The 21,286-nt window shown below is 42.1% G+C and overlaps 1 protein-coding gene across 2 annotated transcripts in view; it reads left to right on the plus strand.

Moving 5' to 3' along the window:
- FAM81A (family with sequence similarity 81 member A) overlaps positions 1–21,286 on the plus strand; it is a 78,172-nt gene that overhangs the window by 42,305 nt on the left and 14,581 nt on the right. For both annotated transcript variants that reach the window (XM_045067435.1, XM_045067436.1), the window contains exons 4-6: positions 1,449–1,567; positions 15,668–15,797; positions 17,480–17,586. In XM_045067435.1, the coding sequence (XP_044923370.1) occupies positions 1,449–1,567; positions 15,668–15,797; positions 17,480–17,586 (356 nt within the window). The remainder of the gene's footprint in view (positions 1–1,448; positions 1,568–15,667; positions 15,798–17,479; positions 17,587–21,286) is intronic.

Here is a 21,286-nt window from a genome sequence, read left to right on the forward strand (position 1 = left end):
GTGAGGGGCGGAATAAAAGTGGAGAAGGGGAGACAGGAAGGAAGGCATGCATGAAAGAACAAGGAAACAGAAGAAATGTCGGATGTAACCTGTGCTTTTGTGAGGTCTCCTGTGACCTAGGACTCGGGTTCTCCAGTCTGTCCGTCTGTCTGTCTGTCATGCTTCAGCCCAATCTCTTTCCTATTCTGGGCGGGCAGCAAGGCAGCCTGTGTTACAGTGTGGGTTCTGAAGCCGGGTTGCTGGGTCACTGCTGGCTGGTCACTTGCCGTCCGTGGGACTTTGTAGCAGAGCAGCTGCTTGTACCTCGGTCCTGGCCTGTCACATGGGGCTCCCGAGAGCATGGATTTGCTTTGGTACATGGCACTGTGCAGGGCAGCACCAGGCTCCTCTTTCTGGTCCATGCTCAGTAAACAACAGGGTGACCTCCCCATCTGCATTGCCACCACTCCTTAGAGGCATTCCCAGCATGGATGTCCCACGAGGCTGTGCTTCCGCTGGGCCACGGGGTCTTCAAGCAGCTCTCCTTTCATTTAATGCTTATCTAAGAGACACCATTCTGCCTTTGCAGCACCAGTACTGTTCTCAGATAAGTACTAGAAGGAGATAAGCATTTGCTGTCTTTGGGGCATGCTGGGCATTGCAAGTGCTTCCTATGCATTAGCTCATGTAACGTTCACCGTGCTCTGAAGAGTACAATCACCATTACTATGAACCAATGAGGTAAAGGAATCTAGAACTTCGCACACTTCCCCAGGATCGCCACACAGCGAGAGCAGCTGAATTTGGACCTTTTGGTCTGACAACCCCTGCCCATCCCTGTCTCTGCTTGCTCTTCATTTATTGCTTCTTTGTAGATTAGGGAGTGTTCACTTAAAGCAATGACTATTGAAATACAGCCTGGGGTGGTAGAAACAGCTCTGAACTATAGAGCAAATGTCCAGGGTCTGACTAAGCTTTGCCCCATCCTGCAGCAGCAGGGGGGAGTTGGGGGGTGGTGGGCTCCACCAAGTCACCTGACATCCAAGTCTCAGGTTTTTTGTTTTTGTTTTTTTTAAAGATGTTATTTATTTCTTTGAGAGAGCAAGACAGCATAAGCAAAAGGAGTGGCTGAAGGAGGGGGAGGTGCAGCAGGGAGCCTGATGCGGGGCTCAATTCCAGGACTCTGGGATCATGACTCCAGCCGAAGGTAGACGCTTAACCAACTGAGCCACCCAGGTGCCCCAAGTCTCAGGGTTTTTAGTAGCAGATGAAGGGACTGGGTCTGTGTGAGAGCTCTGAGGTCTCTCTCAGCCCCTGGTTCTCTGTACACACATATATCCCGTGGCTGTTAAAAAGAAGCCTCTTATGAATGAAGTTAAATGGTCTTATTTTTGCCAAAAATAGAAAATGCTTTTGTGGCAGCACGTACATCTCAGACAACCTTCTTGGTGGTTTTTTGTGTCGCTCAGGTACTGCAGGAGCAGATCCGGGCCCGGGACAACATCAGCTACGGAACGAATTCCGCCTTAAAGACCTTGGAGATGCGTCAGCTCTCAGGTTTGGGAGACCTGCGGGGAAGAGTGGCAAGGTAGGTGATCAGGTGTGTGGGACTCTGTCTGTCAAAAGCTGTCTTACGTCAGCTCCATTTCACAAAGTATATATTCACAAAGCCCCGGAGCAAATTCTTCGCATTCTTCTAGTACTGCCCCTCCTTTGCCAGTATAATCTCAGGTAGAGCTTACACCTGATTATGAGCATGCCATGATTTCTTATGTTGCTGCAATTGGAGTTGTGTTTGGGGAAGGAAATGATGGGAGAGCCCAGCCGACCTGTGTAATTTGGCCTTCGAAATATTATATTTATTGACTTCAATAAGACAAAGTTGAGACTTCTATTTTGTGTGTCTCTTAAAATTTTAATTTTCCTTGTAATTTATTTTTATTTTATTTTCTGAAAATATTGGTCTGCCACAGATTAGAAATTTAGAAAAAGAGATCTTTGACCTCAGATAGTATGCAAGAGGCTGTTCCACAACTGAAAGCGTGCTCTGTGGACCAGCAGCCCTGGAGTCACCCGAGAACTTGTTGGAAATGCAGGATCTCGAAAATATTCATGGGCCTCTTCTGCCCTCTGCTGCTGTTAAGCACCAAGTACAAGTCTACACGGGAGCTGTGGAGCCAATCAGCATTTCAAATCAGGCTGAGGTGAAAATGCAGGTGGTCTGTAAAGGGTTGGATGGAAAAAAGATCAGGACCCATAAGATCCAAAGCCTGTATGGAGTAGAGGAGGCGGTGTCGGGGGTATTTGTGCAGACAGCACGTGAAGAACCTTGAATGTGGGGCGTGTGTGTCTGGGTCTGGTGGGTGAACATCAGTCTCATAGCATAGAACTGTGAATTGGATGTAGGCCTAGTTGTGTGGTTTTCTATTCTCATTTGAGTCAGCTCCAGTCTAATTAGCATGGCCCTTGGTGATGAACCCCACTGACCTCCTTATCTCTCTTAAGATACCTTTCAGCAGTACCTTTCAGCAGTGATCTGCTATTTGTTATTTCCTGACTGGGCCATGCTCTCCTATCTGTGTATCTTTGCACATGCTGTTCTTGCACTCAGCATACCTTTCCCCTCTTTTTTCTAATGTCTAGTCAGCCTTTAAAGTTCAGCTCAAATATCACCTCCTTCAGGAAGTCTTCCGTGATTGCCCACTCTCCTGAGCTCCCCTAGCATTTTGTTCTATTGAATCTCTCTGTTTTCTTTACCGTCTTGGGGCGAGTACCACATCTTTTATTTTTGTAATGTGTATGCATAGAGCAGTCTCTGGAAAACAGTAGATAATTAATATTTGTTTGGATGAATCAGTAATCTAGAAAACCCCTGTAATAGGACTGAAAAACTTGAATCCTTTGTGTGGAAATTGGCTTAAAAGCAACCCCGTTCTGCAACACCTCCCAGAAGAGTGAGGAGTTAGAAGGGCTTCAGAGCTACAAAGCAGAGCAGGGATTTCTGGAAAACTCTTGAGGACCTGTGTGTGCACTTTAGCTGCAGATGAAGATTAAGTGGAGCAACATATGGACGAGGCCTAGCACAGGGCGTGGCGTGGAGTGAACACATAACCTGCGGGAGCACTTATTATCACAAGGGCAGCAGCCATGAAAATAGACTCATGAAGCTGGTTCCAATTAAAAAATCAAGAGATGACCTTGAAATATTTTCAGGAATTTTACATTCTTCCTATGCAGTTTCTTACTAACTTCTCTACCCAGCAGGTTCCTTCTCTGTAATAAATACTTTATTTACTCTGAAACAATCATGAACATTTGTTATGAAAACCCCCTATTTTTCCTTTTTCTGTGGTTCTACTAGTCTTTCCCCTGGAATGCTAATGAGACTGTTTGTTGAAATCAGCTTCTGAGAAAGAAATTTGTTGGCGAAGTTTTGGCTTTCTTGCATTGAATTGGAAGAGTATAACTTTTTTTTTTTTTTTTAAGATTTATTTATTTATTTGACAGAGAGAGATTACAAGTAGGCAGAGAGGCAGGCAGAGAGAGAGAGGAGGAAGCAGGCTCCCTGCTGAGCAGAGAGCCCTATGCGGGACTCGATCCCAGGACCCTGAGATCATGACCTGAGCCAAAGGCAGAGGCTTAACCCACTGAGCCACCCAGGCGCCCCCTTTTTTTTTTTTTTTAAGATTTTTTTTGTTTATTTACTTGAGACAGAGAGTGAGAGAGCACAAGCAGTTTGGGGGGTGGGCGGTAGCAGAGGGAAAGGGAGAGGCATGTTCCCTGCAAGCAGGGAGCCCAATGCGGGACTTGATTCCAGGACCCTGGGGCCATGACTGAGCCAAAGGTGAAGTCTTAACTGACTGAACTACCCGGGCGCCCCTAAACTTTTTCTTTTTAAGATTTATTTATTCATTTGAGAGAGAGAGAAAGTGAGAGAAAGCACGGGTGAGCAAGGGGAGGGGAAGAGGGAGAGGGAGAGAGAATCTTAAGCAGACTCCGTGCTAAGTGCAGAGCCCCATGTAGGGCTCAGCACAGGGCTTTATCTCACGATTCTGAGAGCAGGACCAGAGCCAAAGCCAAGAGTCGGATGCTCAACTGACTCTCCCACCCAGATGCCTCAGGGATATGAACTTTTTAAGTGGTCGTCTTCAATTACTAGTCTGCTATCTTGTTTCAGGTTTTATTTTCCAGTGTTTGTGGATCCATGGGTGATGTCACACCATGATAGGAAGGAGGACCTGCAGCTTCCCCCATGCTTCTGTGTGGAGGGGAGAGACACCCTTACCCCACTAAGAGTGGAACCCTCTGAACAGGACTTTCTCAGAGGGTTTCCCGTTCCCTCCTGAAGTGGAACTAAGGGAGTTCAGCATTCACATTCCCACTGGAGCAGCTGGTCTGTTACTTGGCCTGCTGAATCATTTTTTTCTAGTGCTCAGTGGCCACTTCCACTTTCCCCTACAAGGTCTGTTTTCCTGGCATCAGAGCCTTAGAGGAGAAGTGGCTGCACACAGAGGCAGATACCCAAGTTCCCTCAAGGTAAGCAAGTCCAGGTGCACAGGAAAAAATAAATTGGACATCATCAGATTAAAAATCTTAGGCTCTTATAAATAATGCTGCCACCAACATTCATATACAAGTTTCTGTGTGGCCATATGTTTTCATTTCTTTTGGATATATATACCTAAGAGTGTAATTGTTGTATAATGTGGTGACTCTATATTTAACCTTTTTAAAAAAGATTTTATTTATTTATTTGAGAAAGAGATGAGAGAGGGCACAAGTTGGGGGGTGGGGAGGATGGAGAAGACTCCCCACCCAGCAGAGAGCCTGACATGGTGCTCGATCCCAGGACCCAGGTATCATGACCTGAGCCGAAGGCAGACCATCTGCTGAGCCACGCAGGTGCACCTGTATTTAACTTTTTGAGGAACAGAACAGTCAGACTGTTTTCCAAAATTGGCTGCACCGTTTTATGGTGTCAGCAGTCCTATGTGGGGGCTCTGATCTCTCCGCTTCCTCACCAACACTTGTCTGTCTCTGATTAGAGCCAACCTCATGGGTGGGAATGTGGTTTTGATTTGCATTTCCCTAGTGACTAATGGTGCTGAACATCATTCAGCATGTTTATTGGTCATTTGCAAGTCTTCCTTGGAGAACTGTTTTTGGAAGATCCTTTGCCCATTTTTAAGTGGATTAATTGTCTTCTTATTATTGAGCAGTAGAAGTTCTTTATTCTAGATTCAGTTCCCTTACCAGATATCTGAGCTGAAGAAGTTTTACCCCTTTCCGAGGGCTTTCTTTTCACTTTCTTGATTGGGTCCATTTGGTCCTTTAAAAAAATTACTTCTGTCTCTTTGTTGATACTCTCTATTTGATGAGACATTATCATTATAGCTCCCTTTACTTCTTAAAGCATGTTTTCTCTATTTCTTTGATCATCCTGCATTTATTATGGCTGCCTTGAAGTCTGTGTCTATTAAATCTGACACCTGTTTCCTCTCACTGGCAGTTTCTTTTCCTGCTTTTATCCTGTGTTTAGTTCACATTTTCTGGTGTTTTTGTGTGTCTCATAACTTTTTATTGAAGACTGGACTTTTTAGGTATTCTAGCACAGCAATCCTGAATACTGACAGCCCTTACCCCCATTTGCTTTTGTTGTTGTTGATTTGTTTAGTGACTTGGCTGGGTTATTCTAGTGATGTCTGTTTCCCCTGGAATATGAAGGGTCTGGTGCTCAGTCACCTTGTGAGGACAGTGGTTTTAGCAAGACTCTCTTTGACTCTTTCCCTGATCGGTCGATTATTTATTTATTTATTTTCTTCCCCACCCCCCCCACCCCCCCGATCTTTTATTAAGCTGGTGGCCTCTGCAGATATCACACCTAGATCTTAGGCTCCATTAATTGCTGGTAAATTGTTCTACTGTTTGTTTGTGTTTAAAGATTTCCTTATTTATCTTCTTACTGAGGTGGGGGAGAGAGAACGAGCAGAAGGGGCACAGGTAGAGGGAGAGAGACTCTTAAGCAGACTTGACGCTGAGTGTGGAGCCTGATTCAGGACTTGGTCTCACAACCCTGATCATGACCTGAGCTGAAACCAAGAGTCGGACACTTAACCGACTGTGCCACCCAGGTGCTTCTCTACTGTTTTTGACGATGCCCTGTGATAGAAATTTCTCTGTGCTCTGATTCAATTAAATTATTGCCTGCCTTTAAGGGCTTAGCTGTGTGTGTGTGTGTGTGTGTGTGTGTGTGTATATATATATATATATATATGAATTATTATATATATAGGTAATTATAATATGGAATGTGAACAACTTAATGTTTTAAATGTCACTGCCTTTGGTGCACTATGCCACCATGTCACAAACTATAAGAAACATTCTGCTTAAGCACGTTGCCTGGTCAGTCTGTTGCTAGACCTCTAGGACTCTTGGGCTTCTGACCACGTCCCCATCATTGATCTGATTACCAGATGAAAAGTTACTCTGCCACACAATGGCCACAATTGAGAACTGCACCTGGGAGACAGCTACATCTAAAGACCTGAAAAGGGAAATTTTGTAATGACTACATTATTGGCTCATCTATAATATAAACTTGGGATAAAATAGGGCAAGGGCAACTCGTCAGTTTCATTGTGAATTCTTGTTTAACAAAAGCTGCTGAGGCATGCACACAGTTATATTTAGAACCCTGAGGCTGTTTTTTATGAGTGTTTTTTGGGAAAAGACAGAAGTTATGCTTTTAATTCAATATCAGCCAAGATAACTATATAGTTTCCCCCTTTTGTAGCATTTATCTATTTATTTATTTTGAAATAATTTGAAACCTACAGAAAATTTGCAAGATTCACAAGTGTTAACATTTTGTTTCATTTACTCTATTATTCTTTCATATGTAAGTTTTTTCCCTGAAATATTTGAGAGCAAGGATAACTTTGTTTTTAACCTAAGAAAACCAGAGTTGATTCCATTGTGCGTGTTTTCTGTTGGCAGGCTTTGGTATTATACCCTGCATACTCCCCCCACGATCGGTTTTGTCCCCTTACTTATAAAAGTATAGAAGCGACAGGGCGCCTGGGTGGCTCAGTGGGTTAAGCCTCTGCCTTCAGATCAGGTCATGAGCCCAGGGTCCTAGGATCGAGCCCCGCATCAGGTTCTCTGCTCAACAGGGAGCCTGCTTCCCCCCCTCTCTCTGCCTGCCTCTCTGCCTACTTGTGATCTCTGTCTGTCAAATAAATAAATAAAATCTTAAAAAAAAAAGTGAAATGTGCTGGTAATAAACAGTCAGAAACACTATGAAATATATAACATAAAAATGAAAGCTCACTCGCCCTTTTCTCTGTTGTACTCCTTACAGGTAACTAATGTTAGCAGCTTGCTGTCTGTCCTTTCAGACTTTTCTCATACATAGTTACAAGATAATAACTTATCATCATAGTAGTATGATTTGCGCATAACAATTACTTAACAGTGTGATTTTAATTTTAAAAGTGATATATTATGATGATGATGCAACTTCTGTGCTCCTATATAGCAATATATTGTGGGCTTTCTTCCAGTATACACATAGATCTAACATACTGCTTCCTTGGATATGGCGTGTTGTGCTACATGGGGGTACCATAATTTAATCTATGTAACTACTGCTTGGTGTTAATAGAAATTTATGTTGTAGTATTTGTGTTTCCAAGTGAGAAATAGTATTGAAGCCAAGCTATAGCTCGTGAAAATTAGTGAGCCATGAGCATCAGGATAATTTCAAGGCCTTTCTAAATAACTTTTCAAACTTAGTCTGTCCCTTGAACAGCTCTGCAGAGATAATAAAACTGGTCTGATGTAGCAATACCTGACAGTTTCTAACCAGAAAGCTGTTTCTGGATTGGAAAATAAAGCCTTTCTATAATATCTTTCTTTATTTCGTGGTATGTTTAAACCTCGGATAACCCCAAATAAGATTTAAATAATACATGATAAAAAATTAAGAACTCAAAAAAAAAAGAACTATATTAGGTATTGTTTTTAATCATCATTTGTGAAATGGAGATGATTTGTGAAGATGAAATGAAGTAGTATGTATCAAGGATCTTGCACAGTTTGTGGTTTATAGTAAATATCTTTATGTTCATTCATTCAGTAATATTTATTGAGCCTCTCCTACATGCAAAGCAATGTACTGGGCACTAGGGTTTTTGTGATGAAAAGGGCAGATATTGTCCCTCTTGCTTGCAGTTTATATTCTGTCTAGTAGGGGAGGCAGACATCAAACTTACTGTAAAACAATTATTTAATTTTACTTATGATTTGAATAATTTATTTTTAGTTATTTGGAGTTTTCTATAGAAATGTCATCTATAAATAATGACAATTTTATTTTTTGTTTTTTTATCCTTGTATCCTTCGTTTCTTTTTCCTGTCATTTTGCAATGGCTAAACCCTCCAACACAGTGTTAAGTTGTGATTGGGGGCATTTTCCTCTGGGTTTTTACTTTAATGGAATTCTTCTATGTTTCTCCATTTGGAATGGTAATTGCTCTAGTTTTTTGTTCTTTTAAGTTTTAAAGTTTACTTATTTATTTTAAAGAGAGAGAGAATGCACAAGCAGTCGGGAGGGGCAGAGGGAGAGAGGGAATCCCATGCAGGCTCCATGCTTAGGCTTAATAATGCTCCACACTGAGTGTGGAGCCTGACCTGGGGCTGGATCCCAGGATCCTGAGATCAGGAATCAAGCTGAAACCAAGAGTTGCTCACTCGACTGACTGAGCCAGCCAGGTACCCTTGCTCTAGTATTTTTTTTTTGTCTTTTTCCTTAAACATAGATTTATCAGATTAAGTTTTTCTACATGCCTAATTCATTAAGAATCTATGAATTTGTATTGGGTTTTCTCAAGTGTTTTTTGCATCTGTCCAAGTCAGATATTCTTCTCTTTCAATCTGTCAATGTGTACTTAAGGTGGGAAGATATATTAATATACGATTTACATATATATGTACTTAAGTATGTGTATATAATTAATTGTCTTTTTAAAAAATTCCACTTAATTTTAATTCCAATTAAATTTCAGTAGTTAACATACTGTGTTATGTTAGTTTCAGGTGTACAATACAGTGATTCAGCAATTCCATACATCACCTGGTGCTCATCACAAGGACCCTCTGTCATCCCCATCACCTATTTCACACCCTCCCCCCACCTCCCTTCTGGTAACCTCTATGGTTCAAAATCTCTTTCATGGCTTGTAGTTAATTTTCTTAATAGGAAAACAAGGGAATGATGACACAAGATTCAAAATGCTTACTTTCATGGGTGCAGTTATTAAAAATAATTAACTGAATAAAGTGAGCCAGGCATGGACCGATAATGAGACTATATTATGAAACAAAAGTTGGAGTTCCAAAATAATAACTATCATAAAAAGTTTTAATTACAAGAAGTTCAGCAAAAGACGTAAGTGGGGCATTCCCAAAGTGTGTAATTGGTGTGTGCCTGATCTCTGGGGGCTCTCTCTGGGAAGGCTTCCTTAAGGAAGTGACTTGTGCGTTTAGCTCTGAGGGATGAACAGTAACTAACCAAGTGAAGAGGTCAGGGATGAACATTCTAGACAGAGAACAGCATGGGTCAAGACCTTGAAGTGGGAAGGAGTGAGATAAGTTCAAAGCCCTGGAATATAATCGGTGTATGTGGATGAAGGGGGGAAAAGGGACAGAGATGTGTGAGATGATGCTGGAAGTTAGAGGATAGGAAGCAACACTTTGGGGGCATTTTTTTTTTCTTCTGGGACATTTTCAAGGACTTTTAGTTTATATTCTAAAATAGTAGCAAGTTAAACCATAGAAATTTATACAGATACAGAATTATACTTAGTTTGCCTTTTTATCCCCTCAGTTTTGTTTCTTTGGGGTTAATATCTAAAATCTTTTTACTTATCCCACTTTGTATTCACTGAACACCAAATCGAAAGGCACAGGGAAATATATTTCTGTTTTGGAAAGCTTATAAAATTGATTTTTCTGCTAGTACTGTGTGATATACCTTGATTCTACAAACTTTCTCTATTATTGGGCATTCATATTCAAAAAGATTTCCAAAACAGAAGAACAAGGCATAATTATTGCTTAATTGTCTATATTGTACTATGAATACTGAAAAGATATAAATGCATATATATAATGCATTTATATATAAATGCATTTTATATATAAAAGATATAAATGCAGTTTTTTCAGATTGTTTAACATATTTAAAAATATTTTAAGTATTTAAGTCAATATTTACAAAAAAAATTTGTCCCATTAATTTTTTTCTGTTACTTCCAAAAAGGATTATGGCATTTTAACAAAATGAGTTAAACAAGTTGTTCAACTTCAGGTAAATGTGAGTCAGTACCAAGAAAAGACTTTTAAGGTTGGAATAATTGTTCTGTAGCTTACTTTCTTCGGCATATGCAGTATATTAAATTTACCAGTAATCTCAGTTTGTTCACCATTGTTTTGTGCATCCCACTCCCTTCTCTGGATGCTTTTTTTTTTTTTTTAAAGATTTTATTTTTAATCTCTATACCCAATGTGGGGTTTAGATTTACAATCCAAAGATCAGAAGTCACACACTTTACCAAGTGAGCCAGCCAGGCATTCCTGGATACTCTCTCTTTTCTTTCTAATGAAAGAAATGATTTAGTGACTCTTTCAGGTTAGGTTTTGTGGGCAATGCATTTCTTAATCTTTGCAAGTCTAAAAGTGTCTCTGTCTTTATTTTGCATTTGCCATTATGGTATTTACTGTCGTCTTTTTTTTTTTTTTAAGATTTTATTTATTTGACAGAGAGAGAGATCACAAGCAGGCAGAGAGGCAGGCAGAGAGAGAGGGGGAAGCAAGCTCCCCACTGAGCAGAGAGCCCGATGTGGGGCTTGATCCCAGGACCTTGAAACCATGACCTGAGCTGAGGGCAGAGGCTTAACTCATTGAGCCACCCAGATGCCCCATATCTGCTGTCTTATGATACGTACTGTGGACTATCAGTCTTACAGTAGGTCCTTGGTAGGTTACCTGTCTTCAGAATCTGGTGGCTTTTAAGATTTTCTCTGTAATGGGTTATTAGAATTTCATATGCCCTATTTACTTTATTTATGCCACTTTGTATTCACTGAACACTTGAAAACTCATGTTTTTCTTCAGTTTTAGAAAACTGTCAGCACTCACCCCTTAGGTCATTCTCTCTATTTCCATCTTTAGGGACTTCTCAACACCTCTGTCACTTATGTTAACATCTTTTTATTTGTCCTCCTTGTCTCTTAGCAATTTTCCCATGTTTTGACTCTCTGTCTTTGCTGCCTTCTGAGTGAACTCCTTGCTACTGTGTCCTGACTCACTGACTCTCCCTTCAGTCATGTCCAGTCAGAGTTCGTCAGGTCTGAAGACGCTGTGGTTTACTTCTAGGCTCTCTCATTTTTCTCTTATCCACTTGTTTTTCTTCCCTTTCTGCCTTCTTTTGTTTAATAGTTTAGAGTTCTCTTGATAGATATTATTATTTGATTTTTTTTCAGTATCTTAAACATATTTCTTTTCAACTCATTTGATCCAGGTTTTTTGTTTGTTTTGTTTCTTTGTATATTTGGGTTTTTTGAGCTTTCCGTGGCTGGTGGAGCCCCACTCAAGTCTCTGGTTTTGGTTACCCTGGTTCCTGTGTTCTGTCACGAGGGGAGCCTGTTCTTACCCCGCGTGCCCTCTGGAAACTAAAACTTCTTCTTACATCTACTCATTTTCAGGTCTGGAGCCCTTTAAGCTTCTAGCACCAGCTGTAGCAAAACATACGCTTTGCTCCATCTTCTGCACCATCTGTCTGTTTTCTGCTTTCTCCCAGACTTTTTTTCCCCTCCCATTCTTTTTTGTCCTTTTGGGTTTATACCTTTTTTATTCATCTGGAGTCATCTTGATGGGTTTCAGGAGGGAGGCAAAATGAGGGCATGTGTTCAGTCCACCATGTTTCACTGACAGAGCAGGTAGTAGTTTTGATTTGCAACATTTCAGTACAAAATGATTAGTAAATTGGTTAATCTTACAGTTTATTAGAAAGCCCAGCCAAGTACTAGCATGCCCTCTAATCTTTATTGAGGCTTATAAGCTATAGATCGACATTTTATTTTTCAAACTTCTAGAGGGATATATACTTTAACCTTTATCAATTAATATGCTAGTTTTGATAGTTGACTGCAAATACTTTATATGATTTAGTGAGTGGGATCCTTTTCAGTGTCTAAGTTATATAGGGAACAGTTTATAAACCCCATTGAGGCCCCAGTGCAGATATACATCTTAAAGAATACATTCCCAGGGCTTTTAGGAAGATCTCAGACTGCTGATTTACTGACTGTGAGTGGTCACAGGCTTGTTCTTCAGTCTGTGTATTTATAGTAACTTGTTCAGCAAGTTCCTGGTCTTCTGAGTTCTATGTCTGAGTTGCAGTATAATGAACAAGAACAGAATGTCAGATAAGATCTCCATCAATAATAGAAAAATACACACATAAGTTGAGTAACATTATCATGGTAGTGGCATGAGAATCTTTTTTAAAAATTTCTGGGTTGTGTGGGGCACCTGGGTGGCTCAGTGGGTTAAATTAGCCTCTGCCTTCAGCTCAGGCCATGATCCCAGGGTCTTGGGATCGAGCCCCACTTCAGGCTTTCTGCTCATCGAGGAGCCTGCTTCCTCCTTTCTCTCTCTCTCTGCCTGTCTCTCTCCCTACTTGAGATCTCCGTCTGTCAAATAAATAAATAAAATCTTTTAAAAAAAATTGTTTCTAGGTTGTGTGGTATGTGTACTGAAGAAAAAAAAATTTGCACCATGTCCTCATTTTGTATAATTAGCATGTGACAAATAGTAGTCATTCTACAAATACTTATTGACTGAAGGAATGAATTATGGATTGGGGTTCCAACTCCAGCCTCTCAACTTCTCCTGTGTATTGCCCTGAACCTGACCTCATTTTCATGACAGTGACTCTACCCACATTTCTCTAGCTCTGGGTTCCTCATGCCCCAGCCTCATTTTTGCTTCATGGGGAGCCCAGGGAAAGATGGTAGGATAGTGCATGTTCCGTGTAATTGTTTTTTTTTTTTTTTTTAAAGATTTTATTTATTTATTTGTCAGAGAGAGAGAGAGAGAAGAGCGAGAATGAGCACAAGCAGACAGAGTGGTAGGCAGAGGCAGAGGGAGAAGCAGGCTCCCTGCCGAGCAAGGAGCCTAATGTGGGACTTGATCCCAGGACGATGGGATCATGACCCGAGCCGAAGACAGCCGCTTAACCAACTGAGCCACCTAGGTGTCCCTGTTCCGTGTAATTGTAATGCATTCTTTGTACATGGCTGTTGATTGAAATCTTTTCTTTGGAGATGCCTGGGTGGCCCAGTTGGTTAAGCAGCTGCCTTCGGCTCAGGTCATGATCCCAGCGTCCTGGGATCGAGTCCCACATCGGGCTCCTTGCTCAGCAGGGAGCCTGCTTCTCCCTCTGCCTCTGCCTGCCATTCTGTCTGCCTGTGCTCGCTCTCTTCCCCTCTCTTTCTCTGATAAATAAATAAAATTTAAAAAAAAATAAATATTTTCTTTGTATAATTGTTTTTCTGATCATAAGATTATATATACTTACTGCAGAAAAGTACAATTTAGAAAAGAATGAATATATTTTTTTAAAATCACACATCCAGAGAAGGTTGGTTAATATTTTGTTTTCTTCCTTTTGAAATTTTAATGACTATATATATGCATCAAGGTTTGGTCAAGAAAACAGAAACCATTCTAAGTATTTTATTTTATTTTTATTTATTTATTTATTTTATTAACATATAATGTATTATTTGCTTCAGGGGTACAGGTCTGTGAATCGCCAGGTTTACACACTTCACAGCACTCACCATAGCACATACCCTCCCCAATGTCCATAACCCAGACACTCTATCCCTCCTCCCCACCCCCCAGCAACCCTCAGTTTGTTTCCTAAGAATAAGAGTCTCTTATGGTTTGTCTCCCTTCCCGGTCCCATCTTGTTCATTCTAAGTATTTTAGCAGGAAGGGGTTTAATCCAGGAAATTAGAGTTTATAAAACCATTGGCAAATTTGGGGAAGCAACAGGAAGGAAACAGCTATTGGCTCCCAGGAAAGTAGCATGTATAAGAATCACAGCAAGGAGCCATTGATAATATTAGCTGTGTGTAACATGGAAGTAAGTGATTTGTAGGTGTGTGCCTGGAGGTGACCGTAAACCTCACATGGGCAGTTTAGCACGTGTCCCCCCAGTGCCTGCTGGCGGGGAGGGGCACAAGTGCCTCTCACTGGCCGGATCTGAATCAGAACCCGGCTGGCAAGGTTGTTTGGAAGTACAGTTTGTGGACATCTGCCCCTTTGATACAGAGACCATTCACAAGAAGCAGAAATGCTCTGTCAGTTCTGAGCAATCCATTTATAGAACCCTTTTCCTTTGTCACCAGTGTCTGTCTTCTACGGCTCTCACCCTTAGCTAATGCTTGTGAATGTCTGGCTATGTTTTATTCTAGGCAAAATAAATCCTCAGGTACATTGTTTGAACTTCTGCCAACTGTGAGGGTTTCCCTTCCTTGATACCCTTGAGGGCCACTCCTGAGTGGGCTTTGAGGTGTCAGCAGTCTTCTTCTGGAAGGTGTCAGCTATTGGCACCTTCCATCAATTAGGCCTGTGTTTTCCTTCTTGGGTCTACCCGGTGCTCAGAAACTCCTCAAGAGGCCATATGTGTGAGTTGGCGGAAGGCTGGCAGTAGCAAGAGTATATGCCACAGGAGTCTGGGCTCATGCAATTTACTTATGTCTTTGGGACCTGTTGAAGCCTGATGTCTCGGTATACCTCCCTTTGAAGATGGCGTGCTGTTCAGATGCCTCCCTTTATAGCTGGGTGACTGTGATGGACTGACTAGATTGCATGGTCACTTAATGTCTGTGCCTTGGCATGTAGTTTCTACCAGAGCCCAGCAGCAAGCCACCAGCTACTTCGTGAGCAGGCTGGGTGGGTTGGAACAGGGCATGACTTTGCCGCATATTCCCAGGGGGCTATCCTGTTGCCTCTCCTAGTAGGGTTTGACAGAGGTCACCAACAGAGCTTCCCTGCTGCAGATACTCTGAGCACCGTCGAAACTACCAGGTTGTCAGGCCCAAGGAGCAGAGCAGCTCCACTGCAGCTGGGACCTGCCGCACAGGCTTCTCCTGCTCTGGTGCCACTCAGAGCAGACAGCCACATGGGCAAGGTGGTAGAGGTTAGCAGCAATACTTTCAGATGTGGTAGAAGTTGCCTCTGAGATCCAAAGAACAGCCAAAGCACTTGAAAGGAGGGGAATGGCACCAAAGAGGGACGGGCCATATCTGGCACGTTATATTAGCCTTTTGTCATCGGGCTCTCATTGCACACACTTTCATACTCGTGGGTGTTGCAAAAGCCTTTGTTGCTTGGATGGCTTCATCCCTACTCTTATTAAGCAACATCTCTGTGGTTTAACTTAAAAGCCATCATGAGGGCAGCTCTCTATATTCCTGTGAACGTCTATGGAAAAGGATGAGTCATAGTACAGTTTCTTGGAGTGGGGTCGTGCATTTTCCAGTGTGTCAAGAAGCTTCAGTGCTTGTTTTTAAACTTTAATAAGAGTTAGCTTTGTTGTTTGCCTGGACAGATGTGACGCCAGCATAGCCAGACTCTCTGCAGAGCACAAAACAACTTACGAGGGGCTCCAGCACTTGAACAAAGAACAGCAAGCTGCCAAACTTATCTTGGAAACAAAAATCAAAGATGCAGAGGGACAGGTATGGCCGATTCCAGGTAGCCTTTTAAAAATAGGTAATTTGTTCTTAGCTGAGAATAACATGGTGTTGAGAAACCAGCCAGGGTGCCCGGAATGTGCGTGTTTTTCCTTACTTCTTCCTCCCTCTCTCTCACTACAGTGGCCCTTCATGGGTATGGCAAGCAAAGCACCGAGAGGTTTTGGTAAGGTCCTACTTGCAAAGATTCTTTCCCCCGATTCCTAAAACAATGAGCATATTCCAGAAATTCCAAATTATAGCTCCAAAACCAGTTCTTACATAGGTAAGTGATTGGGCTTTCTTTTATATGCCACATGTCCCAAGTTTGGGTTCAGGAAGTAGTTACTCATGCTGTGTGCTACCTCACCACAGTCCTTCGTGGGAAAGGATTCAGACAAAGCTAGAAGGTAGGCTGGCTGATGAATCTTAGACTATTCCACCTTGAAATCCACAGATCAACTTCATTAAGCAAAACTGTTGGCTTTTCAGTTTGTTTTTTGGCCACTTAAAAGTTTCCCTTTGCCGTGAAGGGGCCTATTTTCTAGGACTTGCCTCATGGTTAAAGAGACCATTCCAGTTAAATGAGGCATCTGGTCAACTTATTGGATTCAAAGTGGTTGTGTCCAAAATGTATCCAAGGAAGCTCTAAATCTACTTATGTGAAAAACACAGATTTTATAAGTCTATGAAAAAAAAAACAAACAACCTACAACAAAACAACAAGTCCAACAATTTTTTTTCACAGAATGAGTGAGGACAGAATTATCACATTAAGAAATAAATGCTTAGGAAATACTAAGCTTCTCAGTAGCCATGCCAAGTAAAATCCATATAGAAATCTATAAAAAGAGGCATACTTTTCCTTTGTTCTAGGTCCAATAAATACTTGTTCCATGAATTTCTAAGTAAGGAACATAGAACATCATAACTTTTGCAGCAACTAAATGCATGTCATATAGGACTAGTTTTATATTAAATTTTAGTAGAAAGACAAGGGAAAGAGGTAAGTCATGAAAAACAGGAGTTGGAGGGATATAATTTACAAAATCTTCTGGAGACTTGAATTGATTTGGAGGTAAATCTGGACTTTTTTTTTTTTAAGATTTTATTTATTTATTTGACAGAGATAGAGAGCACAAGTAGGCAGAGCAGCAGGCAGAGGGAGAGGGAGAAGCACACTCCCTGCTGAGCAGGGAGCCCAATGCAGGGCCCCCTCCCAGGACTCTAGGATCATGACCTGAGCTGAAGGCAGATGCTTAACCGACTGAGCTACCCAGGCACTCTGTAAATCTGGGACCTTGATGGTGTTTGTAAGTGACAAGAGTTCCGTTCTCTATGACTAGCAGCCACGTTTGTGGTAGAAATTCCAGGGTAACAAAACACTGTATTTTTTTGTCAGCAGATGGGCATAGTGGTCCCGGGGAGGAAGTAGGCTTGCTTATCAGAGAACTATAAAGTTAAGTACTGAGAGCCTAATGAATATTTTGGCAGTGCTCCTGGTCCTGATTTTTGATGAGTGTGCATGATAGAAAATGGAAGTGGAAAGACAAGGTGAGCTTCTAAATTAATTGAGTAAATTATATTGAACCTTAATGTCATGGACTAGAATGTAGCTTATTAAATGCTATCTGAGGTTACCTCTGAAAAGATTAGATGTGATATTACAAGCAAAGCTTCTTTCCCAGATTTCTCAGCTTTTGAACAGAGTGGACTTGTCGATATCAGAGCAAAGCACCAAACTGAAGATGTCCCACAGAGACAGTAACCACCAGCTTCAACTTCTGGATACAAAGTAAGTAGTCAACTAACAGACTTCTTTGGGGGTTGAAGTTCTTGGGAAGCCTATTCCATAGCACAGTTTTTTCCATCTTCACTTTTATTTATTGCACAAAACAAAGTGAAAACAGTCATGAAAGTTAAGAGGAAAAATTTCCTTGTAGCATATTGCCACTTTACATGCATTATTTTTAGCAGTTGGCTTATAATCTGTCTTGTCATACAGTAAATATATCTTGAGTGCTGGCCTAGGTGCTGAGCATCCAGAAATTAAGAACAGACTCTGTTCTTATCTTTGTAGAGGAGATCCTATCCTGTGGAGCTTGTAGTCTAGGGAGTGGATGAGCATTCATCAAATAATGACTTGAGGGAGTGTGAGCTGTATTACTACTAATGGTGATCATTGCTTTGAAGGAAAGGCACATGGTTGTGGTAGGCTACATAATAGTCCCCAAATATCACCATGTCCTAGTCCCTGTGAATATGTTACCTTATCTGGCAAAAAGGGACTTTGCAGATGTGATTAAGGATGTTAGGATGGGTACTTACCGTGGGTTACCAAGGAGACCCGATGTAACCCCCAAGTGTCTGTAAGAGGGAGGCAGGAGGGGCAGAGTCATGAGAGAAGAGCACAGCATGATGGAGGAAGAGAGGGGGGTGAGGTGCTTTGGAGATAAGGAAGGGACCACAAGCCACAAAACACAGGCAGCCACCAGCAGCTGAAAAAATGGCAAGACAGCGATTCTCCTGAGAGCTTCCGGAAGGAACCAGCCCTGCTTGCACCTCGACTTTAGTCCAGTGAAACTGATTTTAGACTTCTGACCTCCAGAACTATGAAAGGGTAAGCCACCAAGTTTGTGGTAGTTAGTCACCACAGCCACAGGAAGCTGAAACAGTGGCGCCCTGAGAGTGAAGAACAGAGGCCTGGGGGCGGGACCTCCTTCCTCTGAAGGCAGTGCTTGAAGTAAGAGCTGAAGAATGAATGGAATTCACTAGGTGGAGGGAGGTGAGAACACAGGGGAGTGAGGGCTGCAGCACCCAAGCAGCTGCAGGCTGGCCCCTGGTGGCTGGAACAGAGAGGGAGAGAAAGTGGAGCCTGGGGAGGAGGCGGACCTCTGGCCCGGCCTTGTAGCCACATCCAGGACCTTGGTGTCTGACTTGAGCGCTATAAGGAGCTGGAGGGTTTGAGGCAGATGGGGTGAGAGAATAAGATTTATATCCTATCTTTAAATGGTCTTGGTGGCAACTGGAGAATGGATCTGGCCAAAGCAGAGATGGGGACATCAGCTGGGGGCATGGTTGCGGTAGTTAATTGGGAGAGGTGTGCACTAGGGTGATTGTGACCTAGCCCATTGACACCCTATAATGGGTTATACTTTCCCATTTTGTTACAGTGATGCTTTAAACTGTTCTTGCCCATGGGGAAACTCATCATCTGCCCTTCTGCTCAGTCACAAAACCATCTTTTCCTATCATGAATTTTCCTGAGCTTGGCATTTTCCTGCTAAAGCAGAGCCAGTAGTCACTATATGTGTGTTTGTATATGTGTGTGTATGTATTTGACTCAATATTTATTTTTTAAAGATGATTTCAGGGTAGAACTGTGTTAGAGACATGTGGAAATTTTAAATCATTCCTCTTCCTGGTTCTTACATCTCATTGTACCATACTTAATGCTGTTTCAGGGTTGTTGCTGAGTTAACAGGAATTCTCGTATGGAAAGCATGTTTCTTTTCCTCTAATTATCTGTATTTATATAATCGTTGAGTTATGTCACCACTTCTCATAGATCCTACAAGCTTGCCAAGTACAGAAAAAATCTCTTCAATCCTCTTCCTTCCATCACAGAGGAAAAAAATAAACATCTTGGTATTTTTTCCTCTCCAAATTACTTCCTTAGGAGATATTACTAGTCAGCAGAAATGAACATCTTTATTTTTCTTCCTACAATTTAAAGTCTGGAAGTCTAGAAACAAAAGGCTGTTCAGAGGGGAGAGGGGACAAAGCCTGGGGCAGAAGTTCAGATTGGGGACCCAAAAGGTAAACCCCTGTTTGGGTGAACTAGGGAAAAAGCCCATTCCAGGAAGAGAGCCTAAGGAAATTCACCTGTCTAAATCTTGGCTCTGGGTAGAGGTATAAAAGATATTCCTTGAAACTTTAGGACCACAATTCAGCCTTTATTTATTTATAATATTTGTTTATTTTTTTTATTTTTTTTTTTAAAGATTTTATTTATTTGACAGAGAGAAATCACAAGCAGGCAGAGAGGCAGGCAGAGAGAGAGAGGAGGAAGCAGGCTCCCTGCTGAGCAGAGAGCCCGATGCGGGACTTGATCCCAGGACCCTGAGATCATGACCTGAGCCGAAGGCAGCGGCTTAACCCACTGAGCCACCCAGGCGCCCCAATATTTGTTTATTTTTAAAATAAGCTCTACACCCAACAGGGCTTGAATTCACAACCCCGAGATCAAGAGTCATATGTTCGGGCGCCTGGGTGGCTCAGTGGTTAAGCCGCTGCCTTCGGCTCAGGTCATGATCTCAGAGTCCTGGGATCGAGTCCCGCATCGGGCTCTCTGCTCAGCAGGGAGCCTGCTTCCTCCTCTCTCTCTCTCTGCCTGCCTCTCTGCCTGCTTGTGATTTCTCTCTGTCAAATAAATAAAAATAAAAATTAAAAAAAAAAAAAAAAAAAAAAAAAAAAAAAAAAAAGAGTCATATGTTCTACTGACAGAGCCAGCCAGCTGCCCCCACAATACCGCCTTTATGTTGATTTAGAGCTAGAATTCCCATTACCCAAGCAGCTTGAAGAAAACCACAGTGGATAATGTAATCTCAGCATAATCCTGTTTGGCGGTGGCCTGAGATGCATGGTGTAAGCAAATGCAAAATTCAGTGTTCGAGGCTTCCCACAAACAGGTGAAGTTCTAAGGAATACAAGTGTGTAATCGGAAATTGTAAAACAAAGGAAGGAAAAAAGCCACATAAGAGAGTCAGAAGAAACAGGAAAAAGCGGATGCAGACAGACATCTAAATATGGCATTATGGGAATTATTGGATAAAATAAGTGTATGTGTATGTACAGACATTTGTATGTTGTGTATATGTATTGTGAGTACACACACACACACACACCCCTTTTGAAAAGTGTGACTAAGGAATGAGAGATGATCAAAAGTAGTCCGCCAGAATTGAAAACAAACAAAAAGAACTTCTAGAAAATATGATCATTGAAAATAAAAGTTGTAACCTCTGGCCCCGCCAGATTAGGGAGCCTGCATTGTGACCCCAGGTGGCCTTGGAGCCCACCCTACAGTACTTTCCAGCTGCAGAACCCAGCCTACAGCCTCACCCAGCAAGTGGAGCCCACTACTCCCACTTACTTTGTTGAGCGTTGCCTGCAGCCTTGCTCAAGCAGGGAACCCAGCCAATAATTCCTCCCCAAAACAGAACGTAGACTGGGGCCTTACCTAACCATGAAGCCCAGACAGTGATTGCCTGATCGCAAAACACAGCCACCAGCCCCACCCACCGTGAGGCACAGCTGCTGCTGGCTCCACCTGACCAGGGAGCCTGGCCAGTAACCTCCCTCCATAGTACAGCACAGCCAGCAGCCTGCCTAGTTGTGGAGCATGGCCTGAGGCCCTGTCTGATTATGAAGCCAACTGAACTTAGAGGCTAGCCAGTAGCAACATCTGTCTAGGAGGTATATCTTGGGATCCC

This window comes from Mustela putorius, unplaced genomic scaffold (genome assembly GCF_011764305.1).
Source record: "Mustela putorius furo isolate JIRA1106 unplaced genomic scaffold, ASM1176430v1.1 tig00003896_pilon_pilon_pilon, whole genome shotgun sequence".
Classification (NCBI taxonomy): domain Eukaryota; kingdom Metazoa; phylum Chordata; class Mammalia; order Carnivora; family Mustelidae; genus Mustela; species Mustela putorius.